The sequence below is a fragment of the Callithrix jacchus genome, chromosome 14, assembly GCF_049354715.1.
Source record: "Callithrix jacchus isolate 240 chromosome 14, calJac240_pri, whole genome shotgun sequence".
Lineage (NCBI taxonomy): Eukaryota > Metazoa > Chordata > Mammalia > Primates > Cebidae > Callithrix > Callithrix jacchus.
Window position 1 is genome coordinate 42,496,451 of NC_133515.1, and position 17,501 is coordinate 42,513,951.

The 17,501-nt window shown below is 34.7% G+C and overlaps 1 protein-coding gene across 22 annotated transcripts in view; it reads right to left on the minus strand.

Moving 5' to 3' along the window:
* Positions 1-17,501, minus strand: part of ZNF638 (zinc finger protein 638) — a 158,484-nt gene that overhangs the window by 13,769 nt on the left and 127,214 nt on the right. For 14 of the 22 annotated variants that reach the window (XM_035272328.3, XM_035272326.3, XM_078349085.1 and 11 more), the window contains 9 exons: positions 17,124-17,210; positions 16,588-16,656; positions 16,176-16,216; positions 14,527-14,658; positions 12,194-12,322; positions 10,270-10,311; positions 9,626-9,760; positions 7,330-7,455; positions 2,937-2,974 (listed from right to left, as the gene is read on the minus strand). In XM_035272328.3, coding sequence (XP_035128219.3) covers positions 2,937-2,974; positions 7,330-7,455; positions 9,626-9,760; positions 10,270-10,311; positions 12,194-12,322; positions 14,527-14,658; positions 16,176-16,216; positions 16,588-16,656; positions 17,124-17,210 — 799 coding nt within the window. The remainder of the gene's footprint in view (positions 1-2,936; positions 2,975-7,329; positions 7,456-9,625; positions 9,761-10,269; positions 10,312-12,193; positions 12,323-14,526; positions 14,659-16,175; positions 16,217-16,587; positions 16,657-17,123; positions 17,211-17,501) is intronic. The other 8 variants (XM_078349090.1, XM_035272327.3, XM_078349084.1 and 5 more) reach the window with 1 other exon arrangement.

The following is a 17,501-nucleotide window of genomic DNA, read 5'->3' on the forward strand; positions in this document are numbered from 1 at the left end:
AGTTTAGAGTAAGTCATGCTACAACATCAGGGTCTTATATCATTTGAACTAAACTAGTCTTTCTTCAAGCCCCAAAGGTTACATCCTGAGGATAAAACTTTTCTACCAGATTAAAGAAATATCTCTTGACCATAAACCTTAATCAATATTCTATTGATTGTGCAAATTATTCTTTGCATGCTAAACTGGCTTTTATTTGAAATGATCATATACGTTTTATTTAAAATATCAATGGCTAATTTTAACAGTTTCAAATTTTTACAATTCAAAATAAAATTTGTGGCAAAGCACAACAGTGAAAAGAAAGAGTAAAGTGACATTCACAGTTACAGCAGGTATATGAATATTATTTCTCAAAAACAAGCTTTTATCTTTAAATTACAAGACTCATTTCCAATAATGAAGAATATATTCAAATTCCTGACTCATTACTATACTACCTATTAACCCTACATAAAAGCTTTAGAAACTTAGGGCTATGTAAAAACATCTATGGGGCTAGGATAACTATGGAGGCCTTGATTTCTGGCTCAGGCATATAGCGAGACTTTTCCCTTTATCATATTTAAAATTTTTCAATAAAAAAATTATCTTTTATACAATCTGAACCATTAAGCAGTTCCATACTTGAAACAGAGAACTCAGGTCGACTCAGAAAATTATTTAGTTCCATATTTGTCCTCGTGTGCTAGTCTTATAAAATCACAGTGTTTTATTTAGAGAAGTCATTTACCAAAACTAGTATCTGCTTTCTGACTAATATGGGGGAAAGCCTCAGTATTGATCAAGTTAGTCTGAAAAGACAATTTGAATTGTCAAATGACATTAACACCAAAGTTAAACAACCACTTTGTAAAGATCAAATGAAAACACAAGTCATATTCTGGGAAATACAACGTAAAAGGATTCCAGAAAGGCATTGGAGATACAGATATCGCATTTGCCACCCCTCCCTCCTGCCCCCATATACCAATAATACCAGAATTTCACAACCTTCAGAAAAAGCATGCAATAAAAGCTGGGCATAAGAACAAACATAAACACTGAAATATAAATATCGTGAGAAACTTTAGACTGGGACTTCATAATACTAAATATTAATGTTTATTTCAGAGAATAACGGGGTACTTCCTAACATTAATGAATTAGAAAACTTTCATCTAGCATTTTTATTTGTGGCCTTAATCACATGGTAAATAAAACCTGTTTCCATTTCAACAGGATGAATACAGACATAATGTGAGTTATTAAATTATGAATGTACCCACGTGAAATTTCCTCTAAACAGTAAATAGTTTACATTATTTATAAACAAAAGCATCATATTCATGATGAATTGGCAACCACAAGTGCTTTAAAACAAAACAAAACAAAACAAACAATTGCATGTAGTACCAGCTACACAGGAAGCTGAGGTGGGAAAAGAGCTTGAGCTCAGGAGTTCAAGGCCAGCCTGAGCAACACAGCAAGACCCTGTCTCTAAAAAAAAAACACAACAAATAGTATTTTCTCAGTCATGAGTGTACTCTAAAAGAAACGTTTAGTATTCTGGACCTATCCCACACCCTTTTCTCTAACGTAAGTAAAAAAAAGTGGCGGGGGGGAGTGAGGGGGTGGGATTAAGTTTTTGGTGCTGATTTTTAAAATTAATTTTATGAGGTTGAACATTATCTGTAAATTCATAAAGAAATATATTCAATTTTAAAAGCTATGTCTAAACAATGAGAGAACAATAACCAAATGCTACTGCTATAGACAACAACTTTTCATGCAGACCTCAAAAAAACTGTGTAAAATGAAATAAAATGGGTTTTGCCATAGAGTTACTGTGGCCAATCTTTAGGTCTGTGTATACTACTACATAGGCACCGTTTATTAAGCCCTTCTTGGGCTTTCGCATCACACACTCCTAGTGGTATTATTTCTTAGGTATGTGAATGTAATTGGTATGATGACATATAACTTTAAAAACCCTGTGCTGACACAAAGAGCAAACCTATTACTTAAAGTTACTGATGTATTTTAATGTACTCATCATCTTTATCAACTAAAATAATCTGATTTTATGAAAATTAAATACTTAGAAGAAAAATTTGTAAGACATTCTGTTTTTCAGGGATCTTAAAATCAGTACATCAAATAAACACTTTCCATATTTAAACATTTTTCATATTCAAACACTTTCAAACTGCTGTTTCAAACAAATATAGGCTCTTACAACAAGGACTAACAAATACTGATAAATCAATTAGTATACAGGAGGAAAAAGAAATATTCTAAATCAGTGATTCACATGAAGAGCAATGAAAGGCAAGTCATTAATTGGTGAAACAAGGGTGGTCATAAGGAGGACATCCATCGGAATAAGAAAGTTACTAAGAAGAGGGTGTACTTTATGTGGTCAAAAAAAGGATGTAAGTCACCAGTTTGTAGAGACTTTGAAGAACAAGCTTTAATTCCTCTGATAATGCAAAACCGTATATATAAGTTTTCTGGACAAATATGTATTTGCCCCCACCCAGTTTTTTTTAAAAAGTATCAAAATACACACTGAAATTAAGTAACTTTAAAAGGTTAAAATTTTACTATAGTGTTTTAGAAAAGAAAAACTTAACAAAAACAATGTAATTACTGTTCATGGAGTTGAGAGTCTTAAAACATTTTCTAAAGTGATGTTTATTTAACTCAAACTGTTTATATATGCAGTTACGCTAATATTCCATAAGTACTTGAATGAGAGTAAACAAAAACAACAAACACAACTCCTAGGTCAGGCAGAACTCCAAAAGAAAACTATAACAAGCCCATACGTACACAAAATAAACATGTAGAATAGGAACTTTTCACTCCATGTGAGCCATTAACTATGAAATACAGCAATGAAATTCAGAAACGAAATGCTATATAAAAGTGTTAGTAAACATAAAGCAACATACCTTTCTTTTTCTAATTCTGGGTCTTGCTCGGTTTGCATCTGTAACATAAGCAGCATTTTATTAAGAGGCTATTCGACTGGATTTGAAACATTTAACTATCAAAGCAATGTTTTTAGTTAAAATTTAATCTCAAAAATGAAAACAAAAACAAAAACAAAACCCTTGAAAAATGTATCAAAGCAGCTAGTGAAGTGTTTACATTACGATCAAGTTCTAGAATGTTTTCTAAGTAGATAAAAACCTCCAAATTAGGTCATACACAATAATTTATATCAAGCAATTAATGAGAAAAATAAGTTTCCTTAATAATGGCACACACAAGAAACTTTTTTTAAACTTTAATAAAAGTCTGAAAATACCATCTCTTGCCTAGAATAAAATCAATAAATGTGAAATATCAGTATCTTCTTTGTAGAATTATTTTAAAAGACTTCTATTATTAGAGAGATCAGCCGACTAAAAAAGTTTCCTGGCTGGGCACGGTGGCTCAAGCCTGTAATCCCAGCACTTTGGGAGGCCGAGGCGGGTGGATCACGAGGTCAACAGATCGAGACCATCCTGGTCAACATGGTGAAACTCCATCTCTACTAAAAATACAAAAAATTAGCTGGGCATGGTGGTGCGTGCCTGTAATCCCAGCTACTCAGGAGGCTGAGGCAGGAGAATTGGCTGAACCCAGGAGGCAGAGGTTGGGGTGAGCCAAGATTGCGCCATTGCACTCCAGCCTGGGTAATAAGAGCGAAACTCCGTCTCAAAAAAAAAAAGTTTCCTATTCAAAATACCTAGAAATGCTGGACAAAATTGAACGAGAATCCTTTTAAGGATCTGTCTGATATCTGATAAATATTTTAAATATTTATCTGATATGTGGGCCCCAAGAAAGCAAGATTCGGGAGCCCCAAAAAGGGCAGGAATTAAAAATGAGTCCTTATATGCCAAGCACTGTCCTAGCTACTTGGGATGCATCAGTGAACAAAATGGCAAAAATATCTGCCATTTAGAGCTTATACATACTAGAAGGAAGCCTTTTCTGAGAAATCATGCATTCTCTGGGTAGAAACTTTCTTTCTAGAAAGATTTAGTAAGACTAAAAACTGAAAACAGTACTTTAAGGAAATTCAGTGGGTCTGGAGAGGATTCCTGGCGTAGGTGTTGGGAGTCCCACAGTAAAGACTTCCTTTTACTGGGATATCTAGTTATGCCAGTAAAGTGATTAACAAGTCTAGTTAATATCCTAATGATATTGCCAAAATTAAAACTGATGGTTTCTAAGTCCCAATCACAAAGAGTGTTTATTAGCAGCTTTCCATTCAGGAGAAGAGTTTATTAGAGGGGAGAAAAAAAATCTGTGTTATCAGTGGAACACTGCATCAGATACCTGTATTGGTCAACCTGCTTCCTTATTCATAGAATAACAGAAAAACAAATGCACAAAAGTGAACAACACAAGCATATAAAACCAGCTAAAGAAAAGATATTTCAGACAACTGAAGAGCCTTTTAAAAAACTCAAAAGAACATCCTCATAAAAATTCAAGAGAATATACCATCTATGAAATCAGTACTGGTGTTATTTCCAGAAAAATAGAATATTAACAACTGAAGGGAATAAATCAAAAAACAGTAATAGAAAAAATTCCCTGGGGCTGGGCATAGTGGCTCACGCCTGTAATCCCAGCACTTTGGGAGACTGAAGTGGGCAGATCACAAGGTCAGGAGTTCCAGATGAACCTGCCCAGCATGGTAAAACTCCATCTCTACTAAAAATACGAAAACTAGCCGGGCACGGTGGCACACGCCTATAGTCCCAGCTACTTGGGAGGCTGAGGCAGGAGAATTGCTTGAACCCCGCAGGTGGAAGCTGCAGTGAGCCAAGATCGCACCACTGCACTCCAGCCTGAGCAACAGAGCAAGACTTCATCTTGGAGAAGAAAAAAAAAAAAAACAACTTCCCTATTGTGGGGCGGGGGGGGAACCTACCTCAGCTTTAGATTTTATAAAAATCATTCTGCTCTAAGCGGGATGTGGGAAATGAGTCCCAAACCAAGATAAAACCTTACTCACTGGAATAGCAATACCAATCCTATCTTTGGAAATTCCTGAATCATCAAATATGTTCCTAAAGCCTTTGATCTGGTTCTTCTGTCTGAAAATCTCTTCTCCTTGCTATTTTCTTAGAGCTTGCTCTCTTACTTCTATCAGGTCTCTCATATAACTCTTCTGCTGGGGGACTACCACTTTAAGATACACATCCCTCATATTAATAAGTGACCACTTTAAGATACACATCCCTCATATTAATCAGTCTCTTTTTTACCTTATTTATTCACAGTCGTTTTACCACTTGTATCTGTTTATACTCTATGTCCTCCACTAAAACATAATCCTCAAGAACAAAGATACTGAAACAATGTTCATCATGGTATTCCAACCCCTAAAATAGTGTTAGCATAGAGAAAAGGAATTAGATAAATACTAGTTTAGGGCCAGGCACAGTGGCTCACACCTGTAATTCCAAAACTTGGGAAGGCCCAGGCTGCAGGATCACTTCAGGCCATAAGTTTGAGACCAGCCTGGGCAACACAGTGAGACCCCATCTACATAAACATAAAAAAATCAAAAATAAAATAAAATAAAATTAGCTGGGCATGGTGGCATGCACCTGCAGTCTACTCTGGAGGCTGAAGTGAGAGATCACTTGAGACCAGGAGTTGAGGCTGCTTTGAGCCATGATTGCACCATGGCACTCCAGCCCAGGTGACAGGAAAAATAACCTAAGCACAGAATTTTACACGGAGACAATCAATCAATGAAATACCTAAGAGCAAAATAAAGTCAGTTTCAAACATCCAGGGACTCAGAAAATGTAATGCCTACACAGACTTTCTGGGGTAAAAAAACAATTTGAGAATGTACTCTTAGCAAACAGAAAAACAATCTGTGATGTGACAGATAAAGAATCCAAGAAAGAGCAGACATAACTCAGAAAAACAATGAAAAGAAAAAAAAAACAAGATGTATAACTGGTTGACAAAACAAATGGTCACAAAAATAGCTCTGAAAGGAGATTCCATTAAGTTACACAGATGATCAAAGTAACATGAAGACTGCCATTTTTTCCTCCCTTTCAACAACAAAATACAAACCCTAAACCATACAAGAAAGCCATAAACTTATGAAAACAAAAATGTGGCAGCACTTTGAGAAATGACTGGGAATATAAGAAACTCACCTGTGAGTGTAGAGGTTATGAACACACATTACACATACTCACTTCTTTATAAACCCATTCTCATTATTACTTAATTCTGCAGTAAATATCTTCATAATAATGATATCAAAAATGCAGATACTAGTTTTCAGTATTTAGAATGGAGTGCTATATGCTTCGTACACAAGCTAACTATAGATACTGAAATAAAGATCACACATACTACACAAGAAGTAACATTTCAGGTTAACAAAAACCACAGATGTTGAAGCAAGAATAATATAGAGTTGATTTACTAACTCATTTTAAATAGCAGTCAATTAAAAACTTATAAATAAGTCAAATGTGTTATCCAACTTAAGCTATACAAATAAAGTTCTAGGTAAGAGCTTAGGAAGTGAAGTATAAATTCAGGCAGAAGTTTATGTAAATTTTCACTTGTTTAATTTTCTTTATCTCTAAGAATCCGGGACTGTATTTCTGGAATAAAGATTACAGTCAGTGTTTAATTTTGAAGTCAGTTGAACACAATACGAACTTGAAAAATAAAAATCACAAAATTTTTAAAATGTATTCTCTGTTGGGGAATAGCTAAAAAGTTTACATTTTTTTCTGAAATTATCAGGTCAAATGAGCCAATCATTTGTGTTGAAGATGATACCTATCATAATACATTTATTTACAGATACTCTATTTAATTTGGATTTAGATAATGAATTTGCCTTTTTCTTTAGATAGTGCAAGATTTTTAACATATTAACAAAAAACATATGGACACCAGATATAAGGTCCTATTATATACCTCTGCTATTGGCATGCAACAGAATAGAAGGAGAAAATATTTGAGTTCAAATTTAACGCTTTCAAAGGTGGACTATTCATAGCTCTCCTACATGTACTACTGTGTAAGCCAAGAATCTATGAAATCTTATTTCGTAACACAAAAACAGTTTGTAATAAATATAACTGAAACAAAAATAAACAAAATTCTTTCTACCAGAGGAAGCCAAAACGGATTCAAATTTATACTGCTTTATAAACTATGAAAATTGAAATATTGATTGCAAAACAAATAGTAAAAATAATCTCTAAACACAGAAACAGTTTGACTACTGTCTGAGAATGACGTTTATGTTTTCTCTATTTTCTAAAAGCACAAAAGCTGACCCAAGAGAAATCTTACCTCTGGTAAGTCTATCTTTGGAGATAATGTACAGGTCAATATATGGTCACCAATGTTTTGTGGATTTTGTTTGAGAAAGCTGTACATTGACTGAGCAGATTCAGGACTATCTAACTGAAGAATCGCCTTAGGAGAAGATTAAAAAGTTATGAATAATTCTTTAAAAAAATTAAAATTAGAATAACCACATAATCTGAAAATTCCACTTTTTAGTATATACCTAAAAGGAATGAAAGCCAAGACTTGAACATGTATTTGTACACCCATGTTCAAAGAAGCATTATTCACAACAGACCAAAGGCAGAAGCAACCCAACTGTCCATCAATGGATGAGTGGATATCAAAATGTGTTATATGCATAAAACAGAATATTACTTGGCTTTTAAAAGGGAAGAAAAATTTGACACATGCTGCAACATGGATGAACCTTGAAGATATTATGCTAAGTGACATGAGCCATCACAAAAAAGCAAATACAATTCCACATGCATGAAGTAACTAAATTTATAAAAACAGACATAATAGTTGACAAGGGCTGAATTAATGATGAGTTATTGTCAAAAGGACAGAAAGCTTCAGTTCTAGAAGATGAAAATGGAAATGGATGGTGGTAATGGCCACACAATGTAAAGGCACTTAATATCACTGAACTAACTAACATGGTTAAAATGTTAAATCTGTGTCTTACAAATGGTAAAATCTGTGCATTTTACTAAAATAAAAATGTTAATTCTTTAAAAGTTTGGAATGTATTTTTCTTTCAGGTTTCCGATGTGATTACAAAGGTAAAGTTAATCCTTATTTCAAGGAAACAGGAGAAAACAATCCTTAAAAGGTAAAGGCAAGGCAAAACTGAAGAGAATGACAGGTATTTTTTAAATAGAGGATTAAAGATGTTTGCAAGAAAGTTGAGAATTCCTATGTGTCATCTGTTGTGCACCACCTTCCATTCTAAGTCACACTATCAATCATTCTGTGTCACACTATTTATCATATTCCATTCTATACTCACATTGTCAGTTAAAAGCATATCAAAGAAATTATCTAGTTGTTGGTTAATTAAATGCTCTTTATGAAGTAAATATTGTCCACTTTCAAATAAACCCCTGCCTTTCTAGGTAATATGGCTGATAAAAATTTAATTTTAATGAACATATAGCTAAAATACATAATTAAATACAGAAGGCATACCAAATGTAAATGGAGAAATAATTTTTGTTTCTTAAAGAGGCCAAATCAGAAAATTAAGGAATGATTATTTTATTTTTGAGACAGGGTCTCGTTATGTCACCCAGACTAGAGTGTAGTGTCGTGAACACAGCTCACTACTCCTGGGCGCAAGGCATCCTCCTGCCTCAGCCTCCCCAGCAGCTGGGACCACAGGCACATACCACCCTGCCCAGCTAATTTTTAAACATTTTGTAGAGACAGCATCCCACTATGTTGCCTAGGCTGGTCTTGAACTTCTGAGCTCAAGCAAGCCCCTTTGCCTCAGCTTCCCAAAGTTCTGGGATTACCAGTGTGAGCCACTGCACCCAGCAATTATTTTATTTATGCCCCTCTCTTTCCATATAAACAAACAAAATAGACCTAATTCAAATGTTTCATAGCTGGAAGGGACTTAAAGAAATATTAGGTAATTAGTGGCTCATGTCTGTAATTCCAGCACTTTAGGAGGCTGAGGTGGGCGGATCATGAGGTCAGGAGTTCAAGACCAGCCTAGCCAAAATGTTGAAACCCCATCTCTACTAAAAACACAAAAATTAGCTGAGCATGGTGGCATGTGCCTGTAATCCCAGTTAGAAAGCTGAGGCAGGAGAATCACTTGAACTCGAGGGGTGGAGGCTGCAGTGAGCTGAGATTACGCCACTGTTCTCCAGCCTGAGCGAGAGTGAGACTCCATCTCAAAAGAAAAGAAACTTAGGTATACCCCTTTCATTTTACAAGTAAGTGTAAACCAACTTAGCCAAGACCGCAAAGATAGTTAAGATCAGAGCCAACGGAACTCAGATCTAAACTCACCAAAAGGATAATGCTGTCTACACTGTATTACCTTTCCCGACTTGTGTCTTATTTCTCCTTAAAAACTAGAACTTCTGAAAAAGAGATCATCTCTTCTTTCTCGGCACAGTCCAGAAGAAAATATTCTGGTTTATCGTAATTCTGCGAAGTGGCTCAGTAATGTTTATAAGTGCTTCAGATCAGAAGCTGAGTTAGAAGTTACACATCTTAAGAATGTAGGGTTATTATATATTCTCAAGAGAACGCATAGCTAAATTACCAGGGAACTTGTTACCTTGTTTTTATTACTTATGAATACATGGTGATCCACTTTTCCAAACTGAAGTCCAACACAAAGTACACACTGAAGTCCATCTTCTGGTAAATTATCAAGATGTACAAATCGATCATAAATTGTATCTATGTTTGCCTGTAGTTTTTTTTGTGTTTTTTAAGAGACAGGATAGGAAAAAAAAAAAATAAAACACACAGATGAAGCAACAAATGGTAAAACAGATTAACATTAACTTAGTATTACAGAGGTCAGATGATGTCCTCTCCCAAGAGTAAGACAACTACACAGGGGATGATAGTGGGCACTTAATCTTATATATACATAATCAGCAAAATGATGTACTAAAATGGGCAGTACAGTATTTCTACTATCAACATAACATTTACCCAAAACATCCTCAGGTAGGATATTGACCTATTAGACCACTTAGTATGCAATCCAGTACCCGAAAAATTTTTCGCATCAAATACTACAATAACCGTTTATTTTTGTATTTTTACCAAGAAGACCCATCTGACATCTCCATCACCTCAATATCTTAAAATTACTTCTAAAGTTTTAATTCCTAAAAGGTGAACAAATAAAACAATTAGTGTTTCCATCAATTAAATAAGTATGCAAGAGCATGTACATGCAAAACTCACCTCTGGGTCATTTTCTTTTACCAAGGTTGTAAATACAGCTTCCTAAAAAGCCAAAATAGATAAACGTTGATGGTATAAGCTCTTTCTCATACATGTACTTATTTAGTTAAGATTTATAATATCACAATCTATACAAATATGCATTAAAGTATTTCACAAAATTAAGAAGCAGCAAAAGTTATGTTATTTCCAAAACTCTCTCTCCTAAACAAATCTCATCCTAACCCATACAATTCTTCTTATTCCCCTAAGAACATAAAAGACTAATAAGGCAGTACCATTTAGGAAAGACATTCAAATTCACATATAAGAAATAAAGAGATTTAATTTAGACAAAAGAAGAGAATTCAAACTACAAAAAAAGTTAACTAAGCAAAGTAGGAGATGAGGAAGAACAGAGATGTAAGGCAAATAAAACAGCACAGTGCATAAAGGTACAGATTTGGTGCTAATGAATTATGAAGAGATCAAGAACATCATGAAACAAGGATATCAAAGCAGGCAGAGGACAACTAATAGAAGGCTCTGTGTGCAGGCAAAGGAAGTTGGACATTATCTTCTTTTTTCTTTTTGAGACAGAGTCTCGCTCTGTCGCCAGGCTGCAGTGCAGTGGCACAATCTCAGCTCACTGCAACCTCCACTTCCCAGGTTCAAGCAATTCTCCTGCCTCAGCCTCCCAAATACCTGGGATTACAGGTATCCAACACCATGCCCAGCTACTTTTTGCATTTTTAGTGGAGGAGGGGTTTCACCATGTTGGCCAGGATGGTCTCAATCTCCTGACCTCCTGATCCACCCGCCTTGGCCTCCCAAAATATAGGTATGAGCCACCGTGCCCGGCCAACTTTATCTTTTAAGACTGAAGATCCTAACTTTTTTTCTTATTGATACTACTAACATGTATAAAACAATCTCACCATCATATCACATTAGAATGATTCTCAATGAAAGGCATTTTTACATTACATGAATTTCTACCTGCCTCTAGGGATAAAATATTTCTACCTCATGGTTCTCAGCAGTTGACGGTAAATGTTTTTAGGCCACAGAGAGGCAATGAAGGGTGTGTACTTCAGATAAAAGCTGAGAACTCAAGGGAGTTTTATAAAATTGAGGTAGTGTGTACAAAAGATAATTAGTGCTGGTCCAGGAAGACGTCTGTCTGTTTTTGGGACTGGGTCTCCCTCTGTCAGCCAAGCTGAAGTTCAGTGGCACAATCACAGCTCAGTGGAGCCTTGAACTCCTGGGCTCAAGGGATCCTCCTAAGTCAGCATCACAAGGAGCTAGGAACACAGGTATGTGCCTCCATGCCCAGCTAATTAAGTCTTGTAGAGATGGGTCTCACTTTGTTGCCCAGGCTGGTCTTCCGTCTTGAAGTCCTGGGTTCATACAATCCTCCCATATCAGCCTCTCAAAGTGCTGAGATCACCAGCGTGAGCCACCACACCTGGACCAGTAAGAGTTTTTAAGAGGGAAAGCAATATGGTATGTGGGATGAGGAAGAGGGAACAAGCTCACTGAGTTAAAATAAACAAGATCTAGCAAGGAACTGAATGTAAGAAATAAGAGGAAAAAAAACCTAAAGATAGCTTCCAGAATTCTAGTTTAGATTACAGATAATGGAAGAAAGAGTAGAGAGAAGCCTGGTTTTAGACCAAATTCAACCTGTTTTCCATCCAAACATACACATGAAGAATAGGATTCCCTCATTATGAAAGTAAGCCTGAGAGCAAGCAATGGAATGGGTGACTGGGTGATTGTTGGAGGGACAGGAAGCTTTCTCAGTGTCTGTGAGAAAAATATGATGCAAAATGAAAACTAGAAAATATAACACAGACTATAACAAATTTGATTTAAAAACTCAGTAAAAATGGTGAAATAGTTTTAACTAGTAAAAATTAGTAAAAATGGTGGTCTGATTTACCTCGTCTTTTATATTCATGTTTTCAGGAGTCATACTTATTGAGAGTTGATTTCCATCCATCAATACTGGGAAGCAGGTATAAAATTTTACCATAGACTCAGCAGCTTTTCTATTTATTTCTATATATGCCTTAAATAAAAAAATAAATCTTGTTACTTCTTCTCAAAAATAGACTTACATGTATAAACAACTTAGTGAATATTTTTAAGATTAAAAAATGTAGTCCTCAGAAAACTGAGGCCCACACACCAAGAATATTACAACCATAAGTGAGAAATAATGAATGACTAAACTTACTATACTAAGGCAAACTAAAGAGAGAAAAAAGAAGGGACAGTCTAGCAAATGACATTAAGAAAATCTTATTCAACACTGTATCCTTAGGGCAGTAACTATAGCAGAAATATTGTAGCAGTATATGTAGCAGATATATTTCTAATCAATATTTATATTTGAGTAAATAAATTTATTGATAAAATATGAAAAATATGAGAAATGAAAGCAAAGAAATGTGTAATAATTGTGAAGTCTTTTCTCGTTTTTTGATTTTAATAGGTGTAAAACTGTAGCTCCATACATTTTGGTTTTAATTTTCACACCTTGGTAAGTAAAGAGATTGAAACTTCTACATATTTGATAATTAATGATATAGAAACCTATGTGTTTGCTTATAATTGTAAGCCTATTTTTAAATGAATTATCTCCATTTTTTTTGACATGGAGTCCTGCTCTGTTGCCCAGGCTGGAGTGCAGTGGCGAGATCTCGGCTCACTGCAACCTCCACCTGCTGGGTTCAAGCAATTCTCCTGCCTCAGCCTCTCAAGTAGCTGGGACTACAGTCACCCGCCACTATGCTCAGCTAATTTTTTGTATTTTAAGTAGAAATGGGGCTTTACCATGCTGGCCAGACTGGTCTCAAACTCCTGACCCTGTGATCCAACCACCTCAGCCTCCCAAACTGCTGGGATTACAGGCGTGAGTCACTGCGCCTGGCTTTTTTTTTGTTTGAGATGGAGTCTTGCTGTGTTGCCCAGGCTGGAGTGCAGCGGTGTGATCCCCGCTCATCACAACCTCTGCTTCCCGGGTTCAAGCAATTCTCCTGCCTAGCCTCCAGAGTAGCTGGTATTCCAGGCGTGCACCACCATGCCTGGCTAATTTTTCATATTTTTAGTAGAGGCAGGGCTTTACCATGTTCACTAGACTGGTCTCGAAATCCTGACCTCATGATCCACCCACCTCAGCCTTCCAAAGGGCTAGGATTACAGGCATGAGCCACTGTGCCCAAAAGTAAATTCTCTCTTAAGGTTGTCTATTTATTTATTGTAGGTTTAATGTGTTACAGCATAATGTAGATGTGAATCCTGTTTCCAATTTTAAACAAATACTCTTCAGTTTTTAAATTTTCATTTTAATTTATGTTAATTTTAATTTCATAAATGTTTAAAACATTTGCATTAAATCTCCAAATATATTAATAATTTTACTCAACTCCACTCAAAACTGGGCAGATAACTTAGGTTTAAAGTTCAACCATTATACATAATGCAATGGTTTTTAGTGTATTTACTGAGCTCTGCAATCATTCAAAGAATCTACTTTTAACACAATGTGAAATTACATGTAACTCACCTGTACTCATTCTCTTCTACCATTTTCTCAAGCACACTGGCTCCAAATGCCTCAAAACATAAATCCTATTCTACTTTCAAAGATCTCTGGTGACTGCCAACTCCTTTCTATCATAAGAACCCTTCTTCCACTATTCTAAAGGTGCTATTTCTGTTATTTAAACTATTTCCTGAAATCTCGCTCAACTAAACATACTTTCTACAAGTTGACTATTAACAATGTGTTGTTAATGTGTTGTCCCAACACATACTTATAGAAAATTTAGGACATAAAGATAAACCCAGATTGTTTTAAGTATTGATGACATCATTAGTCTGAGTCTGAAAATGGTTACTTCCCATTTGAATATCACTGGTAAAAGAGGAGAAAGAGTATGAAATACAACTAGGAGAGTGATCTACAAAATCTTATAAGTAATTTATAGAACTCTTTATCAAACACATTGAAGACACAAAACATTTCCTATTTAACAAAAATTGGGTGTAACTTTGACACATTAGAAAGCCATTTGTCCCCATGATTAACACTATGCCTGATTACAATACTAAAATAAAGGATATCTGTGTTTAATATTTTAAAATCCCTCAAAGCTTGAAAGTTTACTTTGAGATACTGTTTTTAAACCCTTTGTTTCTAGTTTTGTACATTTAATGTTTTTCAAAGCATGCTTGCATAGGATATGAACAGCTATTATCAACTCTTACCTTTTTATGAGATGAGAAAATCAAGACATCCTTTAAGCCACCAAATGGTTTTGCTAAGTCACAAACTTCTTCTGTAGAATATCCTTTATTAGGCAAATTAGAGATAAGCATCACACACATTTCTTCTCTTTCCTTCAAAACAAATTTTTTAAACCAGATATTAAAATTTCTTAAATTGCTTTTATATTTACTTTAGTTTATATGGCATGTCATATTATGTTAGTATATAGTTGCATTTAATACTGAGGAAAGTCTGATAAATTTAGGAAGCCGGTCTGAACCTCAAATTAAAAAGAAAACCAAAAAAAAACTTGTAAATTAACGCTCTTCAGGAGTACACAGACTAATTGTAGTTATACCATCTGTCATATAGTCCAGGTCTGCTGGTATCTTTTTCATTCACTGTTCTTTATTTTGTTTTGTTTTGTTTTTTTTTGAGGGGAGAGGGGGTGGGCATTTGCTTTTGTTTTTGGAGAGAGTCTTGCTCTGTTACCCATGCTGGAGTGCAGTGGTATGATCTTGGCTCACAGCAACCTCTGTCGCCCAGGTTCAAAGAATTCTTGTGTCTCAGCCACCTGAGCAGCTGTCACCCACTGTTTTAAAACACAAGTTCATCTGTTTCTGACTACAACTCCTTCCTTTAATATACTGTCACCATTCCTGTGCCTTGTGATAATAACCCCAAGCTCCATTAACAGTGTGTAACCTTTTATCTCCCCAAATAAGATAATCACTTTTAGGCAATATATAATAAAAAAAGTTCCTGAGAGTCTACCCCACAACCCAATCCTCAATGCAATTAAGCACTTTGTTTTCTGCTATCCTTTTTCTCAGATCTATTTTATTCCTCAAGATGACTCTCTCATCAATACCAATTATTCCTTTCATGGTTATTGGAGAAACTTCTAAAAATGATGTGCTATAGTCAACCTGGCAATTTTTTATCTCATGGGGAAGAAAAAAAGGAAGTCACAATTTTCATAAACCAGTTTAGTGTGACTTTGCATCAAATTGGTGCTATAAAATACTCTTCCTAAGATAAGACTTATTACTTAGTTACTATTTGAAGAATGATCTACCAGACAAAAATAAACTTATGCTCAATACCTGAAAGATTTCAAAATCTATACCAATAAAATGTAAATTAATGACATTGTAATATAGTCATAGTAGTAGATAAAAACACAAGAAAGGAATATATTAAGTAAACTTTATGTCCTTTAAGTAAAACTGCAAACTCCACTTGCTTCTCTAAAAATGCAAACAACTAGTATTCTAACTATTAACATATCTTTCATTTACCTCTAAGAAAAAATACAGATTTTACTAAATTGTACTGATTCTAATTTGACCAAGTATTGTCTACCCAAACCCATTTTGGCTTAAACATGTTCTCAGTGAAAAGTAATCTTCAATAAAAACATGTATATTTGTTGATGATCTGTTCCTAATTTTTGTGACTTACTCTGCACCACCTCAGGGTTTTTGAGCTAAAAATCAATTTTTTTCTCTTTTCCATTTTAAAAGTCACAAATGACTGGAATTTCTCACATGCCAAATACTGTGCAGTTTTTACCTGGGTTTATGAGAAAAATATTTTTTTTTTAATTTCTTGAGCTTTAAGAAATAAATAAAATATGAAAACTCACCTTGCTAACTGGTTCATTTTCTGTGGTCTCCAAGGCAGCTTCTTAATATAAAATAAAATTTAAAATGATGGAGATATATTTATCAAGATCCCACTTTATTCCACAGTAGATTAAACAGTAGGTACATGAAAATGTATAATACAACAAAATACTTGTTAATTAGTACAAAATAACTATAAAAGTGACACTGAGTTTAAAAAAAAATTTTCATTCTTTCTGAGATCAAAATTTCATCTTAAGAGATATAGTAAAGACATGAATCATAATATTCTTAATTTCACTTAGGTATGCCATTGGTAATTACAATAAATAAATGTTTTGGGGGGGAAATTAAGTATTTATTTTCTAAAAATTTTAATTTTCCTTCCACCTTTAAACATAAAAGAACAAAATAAAGTTCCTATTGACCTACCAGAAATAGCTTCTTTAGCACAGTTTTCAGTGGCTTTGGCTTCCATACTGGTCTTTACTTCAGAGTTTTCTGCATGAAATAGTCTGCTTTAATAGTCTAGCAAAACACTAATATAATTAAACTAATGAACCTAAACAGGAACTTAAACTAGTTTATTTTGACATTTCAAGTCTCCTCAGGCTGACCTGACTTAAGTCAAACATTTCTCTTTGAAAAACAAAACAGCAATCCCCACTTTGATAATTTTTAGGCAAAAGATTCAGAATATACCTTTCAAGATGATCTAAATAAAATAAATGGACACACAGAGAGGAACAACACATATTGGGGCCTACTGGAGGATGGGAGGAGGGAGAATATCAGGAAAAATAACTAATGGGTACTAGGCTTAATACCTGGGTAATGAAATCATCTATACAACAAACCCCCATGACCGATGTATACCTATGTAACAAACCTGCACATGTGCCACTAAACTTAAAATAAAAAGTTAAAACAAGAAAAGAAAGCACTGAATGACCACATTTCAAGCTTACCTGGTACAGTAGCAGGTTTGTTAGAGTCTTTGTTTTTGACATTCCCAGTCTTTTTGGCTTCTAGAGACTTCTTTCCACCAGATTTTGCTAAAAGTACAGTGAGCCATTTATTCTAAAGGTCTGTTAAATCATTTGGCGTGTTTCACACTAATGTATAAGTAAGTTAGTTTGACTTTATTACAAATCAGCTCTTTTCAAATATTCAGTATTTTTATTTATCTTCAGTACCTCTTTCCCAGTAAGATTAAAAGCAAATTTAAATCAAAAGACAATTTTTTGGTGATGCCCTTTAATGAGCCACATGTTTAACCTTCATGTGGTAGATTAACATCAAAATCACACACGCTAAATAAAACATTACTATGTAATTTCTGCAAA